The sequence below is a fragment of the Lichenostomus cassidix genome, chromosome 10 (genome assembly GCF_008360975.1).
Source record: "Lichenostomus cassidix isolate B80296 chromosome 10, HeHo_3.0, whole genome shotgun sequence".
Taxonomy (NCBI): Eukaryota; Metazoa; Chordata; class Aves; order Passeriformes; family Meliphagidae; genus Lichenostomus; species Lichenostomus cassidix.
Window position 1 is genome coordinate 10,122,215 of NC_139491.1, and position 18,607 is coordinate 10,140,821.

At 35.8% G+C, this 18,607-nt stretch overlaps 1 protein-coding gene across 4 annotated transcripts in view; it reads right to left on the reverse strand.

The window, feature by feature from the left end:
- The window catches only part of FGF7 (fibroblast growth factor 7), a 29,334-nt gene extending 11,711 nt beyond the window's left edge, over nt 1-17,623 (reverse strand). The window contains exons 1-2 of one of the 4 annotated variants that reach the window (XM_085070572.1): nt 17,391-17,623; nt 16,288-16,787 (exon numbers count right to left, since the gene is read on the reverse strand). In XM_085070572.1, coding sequence (XP_084926698.1) covers nt 16,288-16,573 — 286 coding nt within the window. In that variant the 5' untranslated portion in view covers nt 16,574-16,787; nt 17,391-17,623. Of the gene's footprint in view, nt 1-16,287; nt 16,873-17,390 lie in introns of all 4 variants that reach the window. The other 3 variants (XM_085070570.1, XM_085070569.1, XM_085070573.1) reach the window with 3 other exon arrangements.
- Between the last annotated feature and the right edge of the window lie 984 nt (nt 17,624-18,607).

The window sequence follows — 18,607 nt, forward strand, 5'->3', positions numbered from 1 at the left end:
ATAAGACATATCCAACTAGAGGTGCAAAACTTCCCAAATTCACTTCAGCGTCTACAGTTATTTTGATTATCTGAACTTGGATAATTCCACATAGGAGCACAGCTGCCTGTTTCCCAAATTCTCCCATAATGCAAAAGTCTTTAAATAGATTATTTGGTCCTTTTTTTTTAAATTTGTGTTACTATGCTATGTTGTGTTTTCATCTAGTAAAGAGCTGATGTTTTTCTTCTCCCTTTCCTTAACTAGTGATCACTGTAGACGTAAAATTAGTCATGTCCTTTCTGTGGAAGTTTTTCTTCTGTTTTTCTAAGAAAAAAAGGAGTGCATGTCCACATGCCTTTTCCGTGTATAAGAAAACAAGTGATTCCTTCTCTGAATTGTGTTCTGAAGAACATTAATTCCAGGTGCATTTCCCATTAATCACCTGTGTGAATTGGCTGCAGGCAGTCGCAAAATCAGCCGAAACGTGTCACTGGGTCCTTTAGCTAGCTAAACAGGGCAAAAAGAAATCCAACATAGAATCTGTTCCTTTTTATATGAAATATTCCCTGGGCTCAAGGGAATATTTCATATAAATATTCATATAAATATCTTGCTGGTTTGTTTTGTGTGTTGTACTGTCTCTAGCTGTTCTTGTGGCAGCTTTTCTGGTTCCTGAATCAGGCTTGACAGGAGGAAGAGCAGAGCCATATTCTGGGGACAAACTGCATCTAAGAACTGCCTTCCTGTGTTCTTTCAGGATAACTTAAAATTATACATTGCTGAGGCAAATTACTAAAAGCAAATAATAAATTTTTGTAGAGTGATCGTAATGGCATTCTACAATGTGTTATCAGTTTAAATATACAGTACAACACATTTTTAATAGTGAAAATGGTCCCAGAAGTAGCTAATAACCAAAATTATTTAAAATAAGTAAAACTCAGAAAGTGGCTGCACAACAAAGAAGGTGGCTGCAGTATTCCAGAGCGTGGAGGAATCCTAAGGGGCCTATGGCATGGACGCATATAGTTTTAAATGATTTGAAATTTTAGACAGTAAAATTTTGTTTAACATAGTTAAGAGATCATTTCAGTCATAAACACTACAATCCCTATTGAAGAGAGACATCTTTTCCCACTCTAAGAAGTTTTGTAAAATGTGGTGCAAGCACTACCCAACTGAAAAGATTTTAGTTCAATTTCCATCAGATCTGCTCTTTTGTTCAGGAACAGCAGAAGTCGGACATCTGAATATATCAATTACAATGTCTAGAAAAACACGAGCAGGCACTACGTAATTCCTTCCAAGGTACAAAATGCAAGAAGCTGCTAAGGAAATCTTACTAACCCCTTGCTGCATCACAGAGTGGGGATTGATAGAAACCAGCTGGCTCACTCCTGCCTTCAAAACACAACTGGACATATATTTATATGTAGGGTCTTTTAAATTGTTCTGGTTTGCTGCTGACAAATAATTCAGATTTAGCTGAACTTTCAAAATCAGTATAAGACCAAAGACTAAAATATAAACTAATAGAAGGAGAAAATTAAGACCCACTTAAAATCAAAGCAAATCTAATAATCAAATTCAATTCTGATAAATAAATTGGGATTTTTAGCAGATGTTTCTCCTGTCTTGCACAGTATATGGATGAAGATGTGTGTCAGTAATCCTAGTATTGCTGTTTTTTAGAATAGCTTAAGTCATGCCATGTCTTAATTTTGCCTAAAGTAATTAATTTCCTTCTAATTACACACTGCTTTTACCAGTCTAAAATTTAAGCTTGACTGGAAGCCTGACTTTAGGGAAATCAGTAGAACATTTGCCATTACACACAGGCAGCACTTTGAAGCCTCTCTCTTTCTTGATGTGACCAGATATTTGTAAAAGTATCACTGTCATCCCGTTATTACCTTTAGTTGTTATTTCACTTTACAAAAAATTCTGTATCAAAACTGAGAAAACATCAGCGTCAGTGGAGAAAATTGTTCCTCTGCTAGAGGACTAATTGCTATTACCAGAGCAAATAGACTAAAAGAGCTGCAGCTGAATTGCTCTTTCATTCTGTATTTATTTTTGTGATTTTTAATACACCTTTTTAAATTCAGCTGAACTGACCATTTGGAAAATCTAAACTTCTTTTCAGTTTTGACTGCAAATGCTGGTATGTAGAGGAAATCAGGTGTTAACCATCTTGAGTCTGGTGATAAAAGTATCCATGCACACTCTTGGTTTTGTCCATGTGTATAATATCAGGAAGTCAGTGAGAAAATTATTTCAACTAGAGTAACAGAAATATTTTCTAGAGTCCACAGCCTTTCTGTGCTTTGCTTTTTTTGGATTACACAGAAATAGTGGCCTTATTTTTCAGTGACTATTACTTGTACCCTAAAGTAGAAATCAGGCCTCTACAGCTCATGTTCCAGTGTGTTGTGATAGAATGGTGTGATGTTACATTATGAAAAGAAGTTATCAGTCATAGCTAATGTAGAAGTGTAATGGAATAAGTAATCAGTACTGAACAGTTAATAGAGCATAGTATTAGCCAAATTATATGACATTTCTTTAAATTCTTTAATTAACTTTTACCCATTTTTAGTATATTATTGGTTGTACACAACCCAGTTTCCCGTTGCTTTTGTTCTGTCTTATATCCCCATGTATGAATATCCCCATGTATGTGCAGTTATATTTATTTCAAGTAAGTTATCCATTTATAGCAGCTAAAGATATATAGAGGGGACATAAACGAGGGCAGCTATGAAGTTAGAAAGCTGCCTTGTGTTCTTACCCACTGTTCCTTCGCATTATCACCAAGAAACCCATATAAAGCATTTTCTCAATTAACCAGGGGAAAGTACGTAAAGTATGATAGAAACCACTTCACTTTCTTTACCTTTACCTTTGCCTTACCTTTACCTTCTCTTTTAACTAAGAAAAGTTTCTTCTGGCCCTGAACTGCCTAAGGAAGGATGTGAGCTCTCCTGTGCCTGTAAACTGCAGTACTTGATTTTCTGAGCTCTTGAAGCACACAGGTACTGCTGTATCACTATATGGTGACTATTTGTAATAAAGATATCTGTGACCAGTCTGTTAAAGGATTGAATAACTTAAATTCAGATCCATTTTGGCATCCATATTGTTATATTGGTAAAATTCCAAATTTCCATCTCTGACAATAATCAACCAACCTGTTTGATAGACAACAGTGCAGTGCATTGGCATAAGTGTAAAGACATACTTTTCTCTTGATCATGAAACAAATGGCAGATTTCATACCACTCAAGCATTTGAGAAGAGCTTCAGTCAGAGGCCTTTGAGAATGTTCCACTTTTTGATTTTTTTGGCTACAGTTTATATGCATTTGTATCATGAAATTTTGATGAGCTCTGTAGAAGTTATACATAAGCAACCTGTAGCAGAATATATGAACCCCTTTAAAATCTGGAAAACAGCTGGTCTATGGGTTGTAGATATTTGAAAACATGCGTTGCAGCTAATGGGTTTAAACAAGAACCTTGTTCGATCAGGGGGGGATAAAATGTTCGTTTTAAAGATGCAGAGTAAAAGGGTAGAGATTTCTTCTAGGTTTATAAAGCTAGAGAACTCAGGTAATGGTTGGTGCGGTTTTAATGCTAGACTCTGGACTGGGTAGCAGAAGCTCCATGTTCAAATAAAGGGTTTGCAGCTCTTACATTTTTATTTTGTGGAGGATTTGCATTGCATAATTCTGTGATTGGCAGACTCAGTTTGACAGCCTTTTTTGAATCTGCTTTATATTTATGATCATGTCTACTCCTTATGGTCCTGTTCTCTCCTGGTGTTTGTAACATAAAAGTGACTGCGTAACATTGAACTTAGCAGGAAATTTTTGAACTGCCTTGAAGAGCATATAGTTAAAAGACACAGGGCTTGGTTGTGCCCGTAGCTGTATGTTCTAAAATGTATAAAGAAAACCTGTTCTTAGTAAAGGATTTGCTATGCTTTTTGCTCTGACTGAAACAATTATGGCTATTCCAAGCACTTAAAGTGGTGAAGAAATCTTTTCTTTCTTTGCATAAAATATCAGTGACTTCATCTGTATTGCAGCAAAGAGCTGGAGAAACATTATCAAAGTTCACTGCGATGATGATTTCTTTTTACCACATAAAAAGAAACAAAGCACTTCTGCTGTTCTTAACTTCATCTTTTTGAGCGACCTTAATTCCCCTTTGACTATCAATGTATTCTTTATTCATATGTAAATGCAAATGTTCTGTGGTAGGAAGAAGTCTTACAAACCAAGATTATACCTCTACTATTAAATATATATTCATTATAAATAATGCTATCAGTTTTTAGTCAGTATAGAAATGTGAATCTGTGGTTTTAATATAGATCTGAAAAACCTAGAATAAACTTCCAGTTATATCTTTAATACATAAATACAAATTTGCACATATATTTGAAAAGTAATAGCTACTAAATTGGGTATATTCTGATGTATTGCACTTTTTAGGCCATACCTTAAGTAGAATGGAGATAACAGCCTTACTCCTACATAGATATTGGTGAGATAGATAAGTCATTCTGACTTGAAAGTCAGGAAGAGATTAATGGTGGAACAGGAATTTCATTTTTCTTTATGCCCAGTATTTATTACCAATGTTATGAAATGGTACGTTAAAGTAAAAGCACATGGATTTTCAGAAGCAATAGTTATTATTTGCCATATTTTTAAATAAACTCCTCAGCCATGGATAGGCATCAGTAACAAAACTTTTACTGATTTCAGTAGAGCCAGACTTTTACAAATGGCATGTATTTGTCTCTTTCCTAATATAGGTCTTTCAACTCTTGAGCAAATTTTTCCTAATGAATCACAGGGCTAGATAGCTTTTCCACTAGTCAGTAACTTAACTCCTCCACAGCTGTGCAATATTTTTTGCTTTCAACAGCAACTATTTAGACTATCAGTGATAGTTTTCCATAGTTCATCCCTAAGTCAGTATGAATAGAAAAGCCATATTTTGACTTTTTGTTGGAAAGAGCTAATGCTGTACTTCTTGACAATTACTTTCTCATGCTGATTACATCTCTGTGCTGTTGAGAATGTATTTCAGTCAAATACCATGCACACAGAGAGGGAATTGTTTTTTTAATGTAGAAATCTGTGTTAATGAAACAAATATGGCATGGTCTGACAGGGCTCAAATCAGACATTTTTGTACAATACCACCTGTGATGTAGATTGCAGCACATGTGATTACAAGAGATGATGTATATATAATTCTTTAGGAATCCATTGACAGAGGCTGGTTTGGGGTGCAGCTACCAGATAGCTCTTAAGGGGAAAATAAAGAAAGGAACCATCCCACTGTGATGGGTCTGGTGCCGGAGAGTAAACTCGTGAAACGAGCACTGGAACAAGCAATTCTACTTGTTAAGCTCAGTTCAGCTGAAAACACCCATAACTGCAATGCTGATGTATGAACAAGAAGACGGTGTAATTAATTGTGATCCAAAATCTTCAATATTTACAGTGCTGTATACAGACAGAAATATTGTTCATTTTCCTACATCACCTAAAAAAGGGTGATCACCTACATTCTAATTCTGGAATCTGAGTAGTCTTTTGGGGAAATAATTTATACAAAACTAATGTTCATTCAGTTTTGTCATATATGAATACCCTAAACAAAAGAATATCACTGACAGAAAAAAGTGAAGAGCAATGTGAAGAGGAAGAAAGGGAAAAAAGATTTTTGTAATGGTAGTCGTGATTTTAACTGAGCCCTAGCAGGAGAAAAATGTCTGTATCTTAGGTGTACAAGATTATCATTTACAAGGGATTAGAACAAAGTCGGGAAATGTGGGTTCTGTTATTTTTGCCTCACAGTTGCATAACAGTGGCTACTTGCACATTTTTGCAGATATCGCCTGAAGTGATGTAGAAATGTAAGCACCATATATATGATGCAGGATTTAGGCTTCAGTATTGCCCTTTTTTAAGGTGACTAGAAGTGTCTCTTGAGTACTTGTCAGCCCTTTTAGAGAACTGTCTCTGGGTTGTCTGCAGATCCTGTGTGAAAAGGACAGTGTACAGATACCTACTTGTGCTTATGGACCATTTTGTTATCTAAGAAGAAAAAGTCTTATTTTGACAAATATAGAAGTGTATTACATTTCAAATGTTGAACAGTTTTGAATAATTCTCCAATAATTTCTCAGAATAGTTATGACAAACGTATCTTCTATCACTTGATCATTTTCTGCTTGAATGATATAGCCATTGTAACTCATCAGTTTCTCTTAAATAATCTGCCTGGACCACAGTAATGCTGTTCATCACCAAACTAAATTAGGGGAAGTTTGCCTTATATATTAGGAATAATTGAAAATTCTGCTTTTGGTCTGATAATAGTTTATGATTTTGGTGTAGACTGGTTTTGCTTCCAGTGTTCCCTCTGGATGAAAGTGGCATTTCAGAAGTTTTCATCAGAATGTGTCCTAGAAGAATATGACTAAATTAGAAGAATTCAAATTCAAAACACTGGATTACTTAGCTAAAAAAACAACAGAGCATGATTTCTGCGAAATATGTGGTAATACTTTCCTAGAAAGATGTGGTAATTTTCTTTTTCTTTAATTTAGTTGCATGACAGTTCTCTTCAGTAATATAGACTAAATTTCCCATCACATAAGGGTGCAATCAGAAAGGAAGGCACATTAAGTAATTTTAGTTTCATATTTGGTCAAAGAGGCTGAGTCCCAGTTTGCTAATACAAACATTCTGATTGAAATTGGTGTATAATAATCTCAAAGCTTGGTTTTATTAATAGCTGTATTATTTTCATTGCTCAATTTAAAAGACATTTAAAGGGACAAGTATAAGTGGCCTAGGACTCTTGCCATTCGCTTTATAATTTGAGCAAACTCTCCTAAGGCTATTGTCAAAATTGATGTAGCATTTGATTTCCTTTAAGCTAATAAAAATATCAGCTACATAGTCCAATACAAATTCACCAAAATATGTGGCTGTTACACTGTTACTAAGGTAGGAAAACTTGCCAGACTGTTTGTCTTTTACAGCCTCAGTAAGAAAACGTCTTTCCTGGCTGCTGAAGCAGGTGCTCAGATAGAATGCTTAGCTCTGTGAAACACAGTGCCAGCCCTGATGGGGTGGCAGGATGCAAAACAGAGCAAGAGGCTCAAAGCACACTAATGAGGCTTGATTGCACACTAATGAGGAAGGAGGGCAGGGCCAGGCCCTTGTAGCTGGCCAGTGGTCAGAGAGGATGCCTTGCAGGGAAGAGGCTCTCCATGTGTTTCCCACTGGGGTTTTCTCCACAGTTCTTATGTGGCCCCTTACCTGGTGTGGTAGGTGGTGTTATGTTTCCTGAGTGGATGAATGGTCTTTTTGGGATCAGAATTTGAGCATAAAGAAATTTTGTTCTTTTTCTTTTAACTGGTATGCAGTGTTTTAGAGTGCTCTAAAGAACTTGCTTGCCCTGGAAATTATGTACCTTTTTGTTCGGTTTTGGTGTTTGTTTTGTTTTGTTGGAAATACGAAGCAGAATCTCCATGCTCGGTAAAAAATGTTAAAAGTTTGGCTAGAAGAATGGAGCTTACTTAAATTGGAAGAATGGCTTTTTGTCACCAGTTACTTTGAAAGTAATTGTAGTTGTGTACAATTTAGCTTTTTATTAGTAGCAATGTTTGTAGGCAGAGTGCTGTGTGAGTTCTGTCACATTTGCCGTTCAGATGTGGTTGGAGATGTGCTGAGTACATGGCAGAGATTTCTTTCTGTGCTATGTTCTAACATGGTATTTCTAAGATGGTGCTGAACTAATGCAGGCACTAGTGCTGGGTGTGGAATTCAATTGGGATGAATCTCAGTTTGAGCACAGGTATTTGTCCCTGTCCTTATGTAGAAGTAGTATTCCAATTTTTTGCTGTGGCATTGGGAAATGACATGTCTGTGATGACTTCAGCACTTCTCAGGTGCAGTTTCCCCACACAAGCAAACATACAGGGCTGCTGCTGAGTGAGCTGCTGTGCTGGCCTTTCCCACAGCATAAGTCTGTCTCTTGTTGTAAGGCAGTTCTATCAAGCAAGTCTCATTATTTGATCACTATGTGCTGGATTTATATAGCTAGTTCCCTAAATCCTTGTAAAATTTCACCAATAAGTACTCAAAAACTGCTTGGATTTCTGTGTATCATCTTGCACATTGTGTGCAGTCCCCAAGCTGCCAGGGCTATTCCAAAGGAAATAAATTAGCATGGTAGAGTTAAAGTTGGTTTTGAAAGCTGGTGAAAGTTGCAGTTTCCCATTGTGTTAGTACTGACTGCACTCTCCAGGATTCAGTTATCCTTTCTGTTTTACTTCAGAGTTTCTGTCAGAGAGTACAACTCTTATTTTCCCAACAGCTACACAAACACTGCATGGAATCACTCCACTGTTTGCTGCCTTCTTCCCTTGACTAGATCTGCATTTTCTCCCAAATCCATCTGCTTAGTGGCTAGCTAGAGAGCCTGAACATTGGCACCCTTAGAGTTCATGCAGACCACTCAAAGGGCAAATCTATCATCACCATGTAATGTTGTGTATGTGTTATACAAGAAGCCAGAAAACTCTTGAAGTGAGCATTTCCACACACCTGACATGTAAAACTCCACTTTTGCTACTGCATTCCAGCTGTGCACACAAACAGCCACTGAACAACAGTACCAGTTCACCTGAGCAGCTCAGGGAGTGCAGCACAGATTCACATACAACCTTTTCCAAATTTGATGTTGACTGTGGTTATTTTTCCCCTCTAATATTTTAAACATTTTCCCCTCTAGATAAGAGGTATGTTTATCTAAAGTAATTTATGTGTTTAACAGTCATAAACTTCTATTTTTTAATGTGTTAAACATTTACTTTTGGTTAAATGTCACATGGGGTTTGATATTTTGAAGGTCATAATAAAACATATAAAATTAGCACAGGTAATTAAGGAAAATGTGCTTCTTTTTAACAGGTGGGGCTATTTTTTCTGCTTTGAAATACATTCTAGTTAGACAGATATTAAAATTCCAAGGTGTCAAAATGGCCAAGGACAAGTCTGATCACCTTCTTTTTATAGTCTATAGCACCTCCCAGTGTCTGTTGACACGTTTAAAAGGAAGCAAGCAAGCTTACCAAAAATGGAAGTACTAATGCTAGGAAATTCCTTCCAAAAAAATCCACAGGTTATGAGGGTATTCAAAAAGTGTTATCTTTAAAGAGATGGAGATGAGTGGTGTTTGTTGATCCCTGTTGAAGTTGTTGTGCATATAAATGCCATGGAATGTTCATGTTTGCTCTTTTCATTTATCGTTTTGAGTTGATCTGTCAGTATTCTGACTGAGCTTAATTTTGAAAGACTGGATACAGAAGGAAGATTTCAGTGTTTTGAACAGAGTATCTAGAACTTTTAATAACTTCATCCTGGTTTTGTTCTTTGTTTTAAAAGCTAAAGAATAGTCAAAAGTGCCTATTGATTGCATTGATATTTTTATTGCTTTTTTTGGTGTGTTTTCATGAAGTTGTGGGCCACATCTTGAATATCCCCTTCTAACTTTTCAACACCAATTGTTACAAAGAATTTTTTCCATTTGTATAAATGATGTCATGTGTTACGAAAGTTTTCAAGAGTGACAATTCAGTGCTATGATTGTTAACCTCTATTATGTTACTGCCATAAAAATTTTCACTATTAACATTTTATTAATAATATTTCTAAATTGCATACACCAGAAGGCTTACTTGATCTTTCTTTCATATCCAGAATTAAAAATAATGTCAAAGGTCAAACAAGACAATTGAAATTCAGTTGCCAAATATAGTCATAGATAGCCAATTATGCAACGAAAGCAGTGTGCCACCCACGAAGAGTAATAGTCTACATTTGCCTAAACTTACTCTGTTTTGATGAGAAAAGTGTTCCAAAATAGGCCACTAGTTGATAGGTCTTGTAGTGTGGAACAGTATAATTATATGGCTTAGGATGTCTTGGTCTTCCTAAGCTTTAAGGAAGATGGAGAGGAAAGCCAACTGTGTTCTGTATTCCAGGATCCTAGAAATCTGAAACATTCACTTTCAGATACTCAAACAACACAGGAGGTTGGAAACTGCGAAGGGGATATCTGGACTTAGGTCTTGTTTTGCAAGGCTGACTATAAGGAATTAAATTTCCTGCTAAATTCTATTAGCCTGTATGGAAATGGCTTATTTAAGATTCATCTGAGCTCTGTGTTCTTCTGTCTAGCTACTGACTTCAAGTATTCTAGTTAATTTTCTATTAGTCAATCAATGTTCCATTATCAAATTATTTATTATTTATAATATTAACACACAATTCTTTTGTGGTTTGGAAGTATTTTCACTAGCACTTTTTAAAGCTCTTTACAGAGAGGTGAATAATTCTTTTTCATAGAGGCACAGAGAGTTTGAAGAATTTTCCCAAAGTCTGTAAGCAAATTGCTTAGAAGTTTGGATTAGCCTCAAGTCTCTTGAGTCTCAGGTCAGGGCCACTTCAGCACATTTTCTTCAGGATGGGGCAATAACATACTTAATGATACAACACTCAATTTTTTGAAGATTCTGAAATCGTAAACGATGTGGGGGAGAAAGCTGTGGGAGAGAAGGGGCTGCAATTTATCTTTTTAAATGTATCCTGTAACTGCTTCTGCAGTTGCCTGCTCAGTTTGATTGATCATTCCATAAAATGCACTATTTCTCATTTCTGATAAATCTCAATATTTAGAGATTCAGAAAAAATTGCCAAGTCACAGCTGAACTATGAGGGTGTATCAAGGTTGAAGGAATCAGTAAGAACAATGTGTATAGATTCAGATGTTTTTCACTGCTCAGACTGATGTTAGCTCTGTTTTGAAGCTCCCCCAGGCAAGCATAGCCCTGTTGGTGTATATTAACTTGTGGAGCTGCTGCCTGGGCCTGAGCCCAGAGGTTTGAGTTTTCCCAGTTTGCACAGAGCTTATGCAATCGTTTTTGTTCATGAGAGTGAGAAGAAAGTGAGTATAAACTGCTACCATCTGGCTTTATGCATAGTTTTCAGCTGGTAAATGCCTAAGAATAGACAAGGTGATGAAGATTCGGGAGGTAAATTCAGTAGTGACAAACAGATTTAATTGTGTTTTGTGGCACCCCTGCATACTCTGCCAGTTGAGCACTGATCTGGATGTTGATATGTGAGACCTGACAAATCTTGCTGCAATGGTTCAAGGCTTCATGCCCTGCTTTCTTTTTCTCACTTCCCCAAAGGCTACACTTACCAAGAAAGTCAGTAGAAGCTGTAAGACAGGTATAACTCAGCTGCTTCTGTTATCCACATCTTTGCTAAAACCCATTTCATCAGCAGCTGAGGGTGAAAACCTGGGGTTTGTGATGAGGTATAGGCTGAGGGATAGGCATAGATCTCTGTGCTGGCCGAAACTTGAGGGCTGGGATGTTCCCCCAGTGCCAGGCAGAGAACTGGAGAGGCAGCAGGGAAATCTGGTGTATTTAGGTCTGATGAATCACTGAGGGAAAGTTATCCTTGGTGCTGTGGGCTAGGTTTTGAGAGAATATGCATGTATTTCTATTTGAATTAAATCTCTTTCTGTTATAATTGAAAAGAATAGCAGTGTAGTAATGTGAAACAAAGTACTTTCATGCTAGTGAAGGTTTGTCTTCTCCTGACATCTAAGTGTTGGTGAACCAACAACCTCTTGAAAAATCAAGAATGCAGTGGCAGAGACAGACTTTCTGTTTGTTTGGAACACACATAACCCTTAACTGAAACTAGTCCATCAATACCTGCCTTGAAATACCTGATTTTAAGAAGCTGAATCTTCTTGGTTCTCTCGGTAATATGTATTTAAGCAACAGAAATTATATTTATACAGTAGTATAGCATACATACATTTGTTTTATGCTAAGAAGAATATATAAAATGCTAGTGGAGGTAATTCTGATTTCTAAGCAAGTTGGAGTATTTAGCTACTAAGATGTGCATAAAGTATATTTTATCATCACTTAGGGTTTACATTTGAGCAAAACTGAGTCAGAGTTAATTTCTTATTGCTGAAAACTATGACTTGTTAGATTTTGGTCAAAATAGAAGTAGTTTTCCAAGATAAAGTTCTAATCAAGATTTCAGCCATTTTATGTCAAGATCTCACTAGACTACTTTTTCTAGGGTCTTTTTTGGTTGGCTTTACCCACTGAAAAGAAGAGGAAATAGGCACTTTCTGGGTTTAGAGCACACATGCAATATGATCGGATCAGACATCTTAGGATTCAGGTTCCGGGAAGGCTTTCCTAGTAACTAGGAGACCCTTTGAAGTCTTTAAAATGAGATTCCAAAGGCAACAGAGCATGGAAAGTCCTAAAGCATCATCCAGTCATAGTTATAAATCCTCCTGTATAGGGTCAAAACAAACTGATTTTTGCTGCCTTTTTTTTTTTTTAAAAAACAAAATTAAGTGGAATCTGGTAACATTCTGAAACACAAAATGAAATGAAAGAAAGAGTAAACAGTGGTAAGGAGAGATTTAGTTTTCTATCAAAGATTAAGAGTTAGCAAACTGCCTTGTTATCTCCAAGATTTGTTCAGTCAATCTCACATTTTACAATAATGAATTCAAGAAGTGTGTTCTGTGTGCCCACTTAGATTCTTTTCCATAAACAAGATACAAAATTTAGTTTTTGTTAAAAAGGTTTAGGCTTTGGCAAGTTATAGTAAGTTTTTGTCAAAGAGAAATTTTTTTATGACTAATGACAGATTTTTCTGGGTGACCTAACCTCTTGGCTGCTGCCTAATTCTTGCTTTAGTTTTCAGTGGGTGACTCTCAGTTCTCACTCCGCCATTTAGTTTTCAGATTGAAAGCAAATCTGTCAGGTGCAAAGTGATTTCCCCTGCTTAGTGGAGATCACTGTCCTCTGATTTGATTAGTTCACTCTTGAGTTATCACCTTTATGTCCACCAGAAGGCTCTACTGCTTTCTGAAATGTGCACAGAACCATATTCTTTGGGTAGCTAACAAGGTCATCTGTTGTAAACAGGATTTGGCAATTCACTTGCACTGAGACAGCACCTATATTTCTTGAACGAAGCAGTTAAATTCTAATGTGTTTTGAAGCAACTGAATACAAAATACAGGTTATTTACAATTGCTGAGTGATGATTTGGTTCAGTATTTAGTTATGTCACGAAATTTGAATCCACACACATTTAATACAGTGGCTGTTAACTTAAAACCTTTGAAATTTTAACACTTTCACTATTTGTGCTGTTACTTTCATAGTATGTGTGTGTATATACATTTTTATTCTGTAACTAGAGAAATTTGAAATACAAAGACCCTAATTCTTCACCATCTTGGCATTCTTATATTTATGGTCCCAACTGATAAGAGAAGCTCTGTGAAATTTGGCCAAAGTTGTGATGAAGTTATCCTTCTGCAGACATTTCTCCATGTGAAGATTGTTCTTCACAATATTAGTGCTTCACACCTCATGGGCTGAAAAGAGGTAGTTCATTTGATCTACAAAACTGTCCAGGCAGCTTCCTTTATGAAGCAAAGTTATGATAGATAAAAATATGTTTTTTCTTATTTTATTTTAGTAGCACGAGTTAGTGAATTCAAAAAGGAAAAGAATACCTTTTATATGTTATGTAAGTGGAAAATTAGGATAAAATGAGAAGAAACGTCTTGGACACTTTTCATGTCCATTGATTAGTTTGCCTGCAGCAGTTCTGGCATTCCATCCTCAGAAACAGGTTTGATTTACCTTTTACTAACTTTCAGAACTGGAAGTCATGGAACAAGTACGTTTGAACACACACAAAAATACATCCTTTTCATGGGTATGGTTTTAAAATTATGCTTTTCAGAGACCCTGGGTAAAAATAGCCTGTTTAGTCTTCTAATATTAAAATTTTAACTTAGTGAAGGTATACTAGTCCACATGGGGATTTTATTTTTCCTGTTTGTTTTTTGTTTGGTTGGTTTGGTTTTTGCCCCCTCATATAATATTATTTATGATTATGGATTTCAGTAGAGAGCCATAAGCACATCTTCAGAAAGGCTGTTTACATCTTTTGTTGAACAACGGGTACGACAAAAAATGTTTCTATAGTAATACTACAATACCAATTTTTTTAGTTTCTCAGAAAATGCAGCTTATCAGTGTTCACATTTTCCTAGTCCTCTTTGCCTATAATTACCTATTCTACTTGTCCAACAAAAGCATTTGGATGCTATTCCCTAAGATACAATAGATAAATTAGAGTATTAGACTTCAGATGGTGGGAATTTCCTACATACTTGAGCCAAATTTAAAGACAGTTCATCACAGTGCACATCAGTAACCAGATAACCATTACAATTTCATTTGGTTTTTCTCCTGATACTCATTGTATTTACCAGAAAAAGGATTCCATTCTTTTTCCACTGCAATAGAAGTGTAAGGGCTTAGTGACTCAAGTTTGCCTTTCTGTAATTTGTAATAGTTAGTTACCATCACTAAATTATCATAAACTGTTCAGAAAACTGCAAGAGGCATCAGTGGCGCAAGAGGATCTAGTGTTCTCTAATGGGCTCACTACAGAATGTTTAAAGGTCTCATTAATGTGCTTAAGCTGCATGGGATCCTTCAGAGAACTGAGAACCTCTGCTTGAATTTGAAATAATGCTGAATTGTTTACAAAGTTTTTACTTAAGCATCATAGAACTAAAAAAGCAACTGTGTATAATTACTCGGCTCTAGATGCTGTCATAATGTGTTTGTAAATAATAACAGGAAAAAAAAAGGTACTGTGAATATTCACTTATCTGCATTAATTTGGAAGAATCAGTTTCAACAGTCAGTAACATTTTTTTCCAGTGATTTTTATGGGAACAACATTTCCCTTCAAAAACTACCCCTGTGGATCTCTATTGTAGCAGTGCCCTCCCGAAACTCAAAGGGAGTCTTCTTGAATATGGACCAAATAATTTAGTTGGCTGCTGGCCATGTGTTGTCTTTCAGAGGAATATGGTTATTCACTATGTAATAGTGTAGGAAGAAAGGAGACATATGGAAACAAATTTTAAAAGAAACAGTAACATTAGTCAATGCAGTTTTAGCCACACAAGTTGCCAAGCACTTAATGTAGTCATGAAGTAAAGAAATAAATTACGAAGCCCACTAGCCAGGCGCATAGCACTCGAAAGTGCTGTTCTGATAGAAAACAAGCACTCAGCTTCAGCTGAAAGTTGAAACACACTAACACTTCTTGAAGTTTGATTTATTGATTTCTTTTGCTGCTGCTGTTATAAAAAGCACGTTATTATATACAACAAATTAAAACTGTTTTTAACAGCATTCATGGAAATATATTTGTCCCTTTTTTTGTCTCTAAACACTAGACCAGCATGTCCCTGGCCCCTTTTCGTTATAATTTTGTTTTGAATATGCAATATAATCCTATGTATTTTCCTATTGCATCTTAATAAAGCAATGTTTTTCAAGCAGATGTCACGTTTCTCTAAATAAGCAATAGATTTGTAACAACACAAAAGACAAAGTGGCAAAAATAGTGACTGTGAAAATTGATGCCTTCAAGTGTAAATCAAAGATTATATAGGTATTGTGTGGAAAATGCATATTAGCACAACAATTCTTTTTCCAGCTCAGAATTTATATTTGGCACAGATTTATAAAATATTATATGTCCATTCTCTCTGGATGAGTCATGGTTTTGGAAGAAAGGGGGGAGAATATTTTTTCAGCATCATAATCATCGTAATAATGAACTGCAGAAACTATAATAGATTTTGTTCCTGGCTTGGCAAACTATCTAAAAGATTTTGCAAGAGAGTTTACATAATTCTTTCCATTATACTTTCTAGTATTGCATATGTTTTAATTGTTAACTCAAACATACCAAAATTTTAAGTCATTTGTGCACTATATAAATGTGGTTTAGTGTTTCAGGAGTATTTTATGAACAGAGTTGGTGGTTATACATTTTCGTACTTACAACCTTAGTTCACTTGTTAAAATAGGCTCTCTGTTTGCTAATAGTTCCCAGCTGTAACTAATACATTAGCAGATCTACCATGTATTTAAAATGACGCATTTCAAAATCAATAGCAAATGTCCTGCTGTATGATTAATTGGAAAACTTGTTTTACACAATGGTCAGTACATGATACAGAACTCTTTTGAAATTATGATAAATCAAGGATTAGGAAACAATGTGTAAATTTCTAAAAACTTAGAAATAGGAAAAACAAAGATATTACTTACTGTAGTTGTTATTTGCTTCTCTTGTCCCTTTCACTTTGCCTCGCTTATCAATCCTCATATACCACTGAGTTCGACAGAAAAGTCTTCTCACTCTTACATCCCCCCCTTCCATATAATCATAGCTTCTGGTATGTCGCTCAGGGCTGGAACAGTTCACATTTGTAGCCATTTGCTCTGGAGTCATGTCATTGCAAGCTAAAGATATAGTGCCCATTAGAAAGATAATGTAAAAGTATGATCTGTAGAGCAAAATTGGCAGGATCCATGTCAGTATCCATTTGTGCATTATAGTGCAGTGTTCTGGGTGTTCATGAACAACATAATGAAAATTAAATCTCAAGTAGACTGTTGCTCTTAGGTCACCGACCTGCCTTCTGTCTTTACGAGTTACAGATTCATTTAAATGAGATTGCTCCCTCTTCTAGAATTCTGATCGTTATTCCTTAATAGTTAATGGCGAAATAGAAGAGCTTCTTAAATATCTCTTCAGTCAGAATATCCTTTAAAGACACAAGTTATAAAAAACCTTGTTGTCGTGACCTTCTTTACTACTTGAATTTGCTGCTTGCACTGAAAGTAAAAGATCTGTGAGAAAAGGTGCATGTGTAAGTCTTTATGCTCAATTGTTACAAACGTGCGAGGGTACATTATGCTACTGAAAAATACCACACTTAAATATATGACATGCTGAGCTCATTTTTTAAAATATGCAAATGAATATACAATAGATATCTCTCATACAACTTTTTACGTAAACAGACATTTACACTGATTGTAAACACAGTTCTGTTTTCAGTTTTAAGTCCTCCCAAAAATCTCCTATTGATTAATTTCTACTGCTTTCTCATGCATTATAAAATTCTCCTGATTACTTCAAATCTATATATTTACTATTAGCACAATCTATCATATAATTTTTCTCTAGTTCAAGTTTCAAAACAGATCTCATGGCTTTAGCCCAGTATTTTTATTCCTACACTTCTCAGATTATCAGTAGAAATAGTTTTCTTAATTCTTTTTTTAATATCTAGCATATAGAAATAAAGATAAGTTATTAACTATTATAAACTGTTGAATAATCTTGTAAAGGACAGATAACTTACTTGTTCCTGTTGATAAGAGCTGGATAGCCAAGTACTCCATTTCTGTTGTCTCCTTTTTGCAACATGAGACACTCTACTGTAGCTACAAACTTTCTCAGCTCAGAAAGACTCCACCAGAATTATAATTGTTTCCATAAATCAACACGCTGGAGAGATGGTGTGTATGTGCTTATGCGTGCGCGTGCATGTGTGTGTTGAGCCTGTTGTTCAGTCCTTTTCGATAAATACCTTTGCTGACCTCACTTGGAAGCAATTAGAATTTAACCAGTCAGCTGTCAGTTGAATGCACGAACAAAAGTAAAAGGAGACTTGCATTGTATCGTGTCCAATGGTCATCAGAGGGAGCTGTGTACATAGTTTATGCTTTAAATCTCCAAGAATCTACTTTCTAAAAACGTATATTTTGTACTGCGTTGATAGAATTCTTTCACACACATTAGTGTTTCTGTGCTCTGGTTTAGGTCAGTATTTTTCCTGTCCTTAAAAAAATTCCTCTTCCTCTCTTTTGTACTCACATGCTTATCTTAGTTTGCTTTCAAATCTCTTCTGCAGTTTGGTGGATTCATAGTCTGCTTTGTGCCTTTCTGAAGGATATATGAAACGTGGGTCTGTGACATACAGTGGAGAGGTGTGTGCTGTAGCCATTGTAGATCATGCAGTATATTTTTATATCTTGGATTTGAAAAGAGGGACCACTGCACTGGGATTTTATTTGATCAGCCACTAGGTGAAAATGAGAATGTATATTTAGATGATTCAAAGTCTGACATTCAAACACAACCTTTATCAGCATGAAGGAAAAATTGCTACTAGGGAGCAGCCTTAGCAAATGCAGTTAGTTCTGGAAACTCACAATGTGAGAATGAAAACTGGCAGCAATATTAGAAAACCCCTATTGCACACCAACCAATGGGCTTAAAATCTAGAGAATCAGAATAATAGGTGGATACACCTGGTTTTCTGCTTTTGTGTACCTATTTCCCTCTCTGGCACCAGCCTGTCCATGTTCCATTTCACCCCTACAAGCTATTGAGTTTCTGGTGAATGTATTTGTAAAACATACTGAAGCAAAGTTTTCAGTAGCTACTTACCGTGTTTAACTGCCACTCTGTTGATGTGAGAACACCTCAGTCCCTTTAGTAAGTACAGCAACAAGGAAAGTTTGGAATTAATCCAGTTATTAAGAATAGTTGAATTATGTTTAGTTGTTTATACTT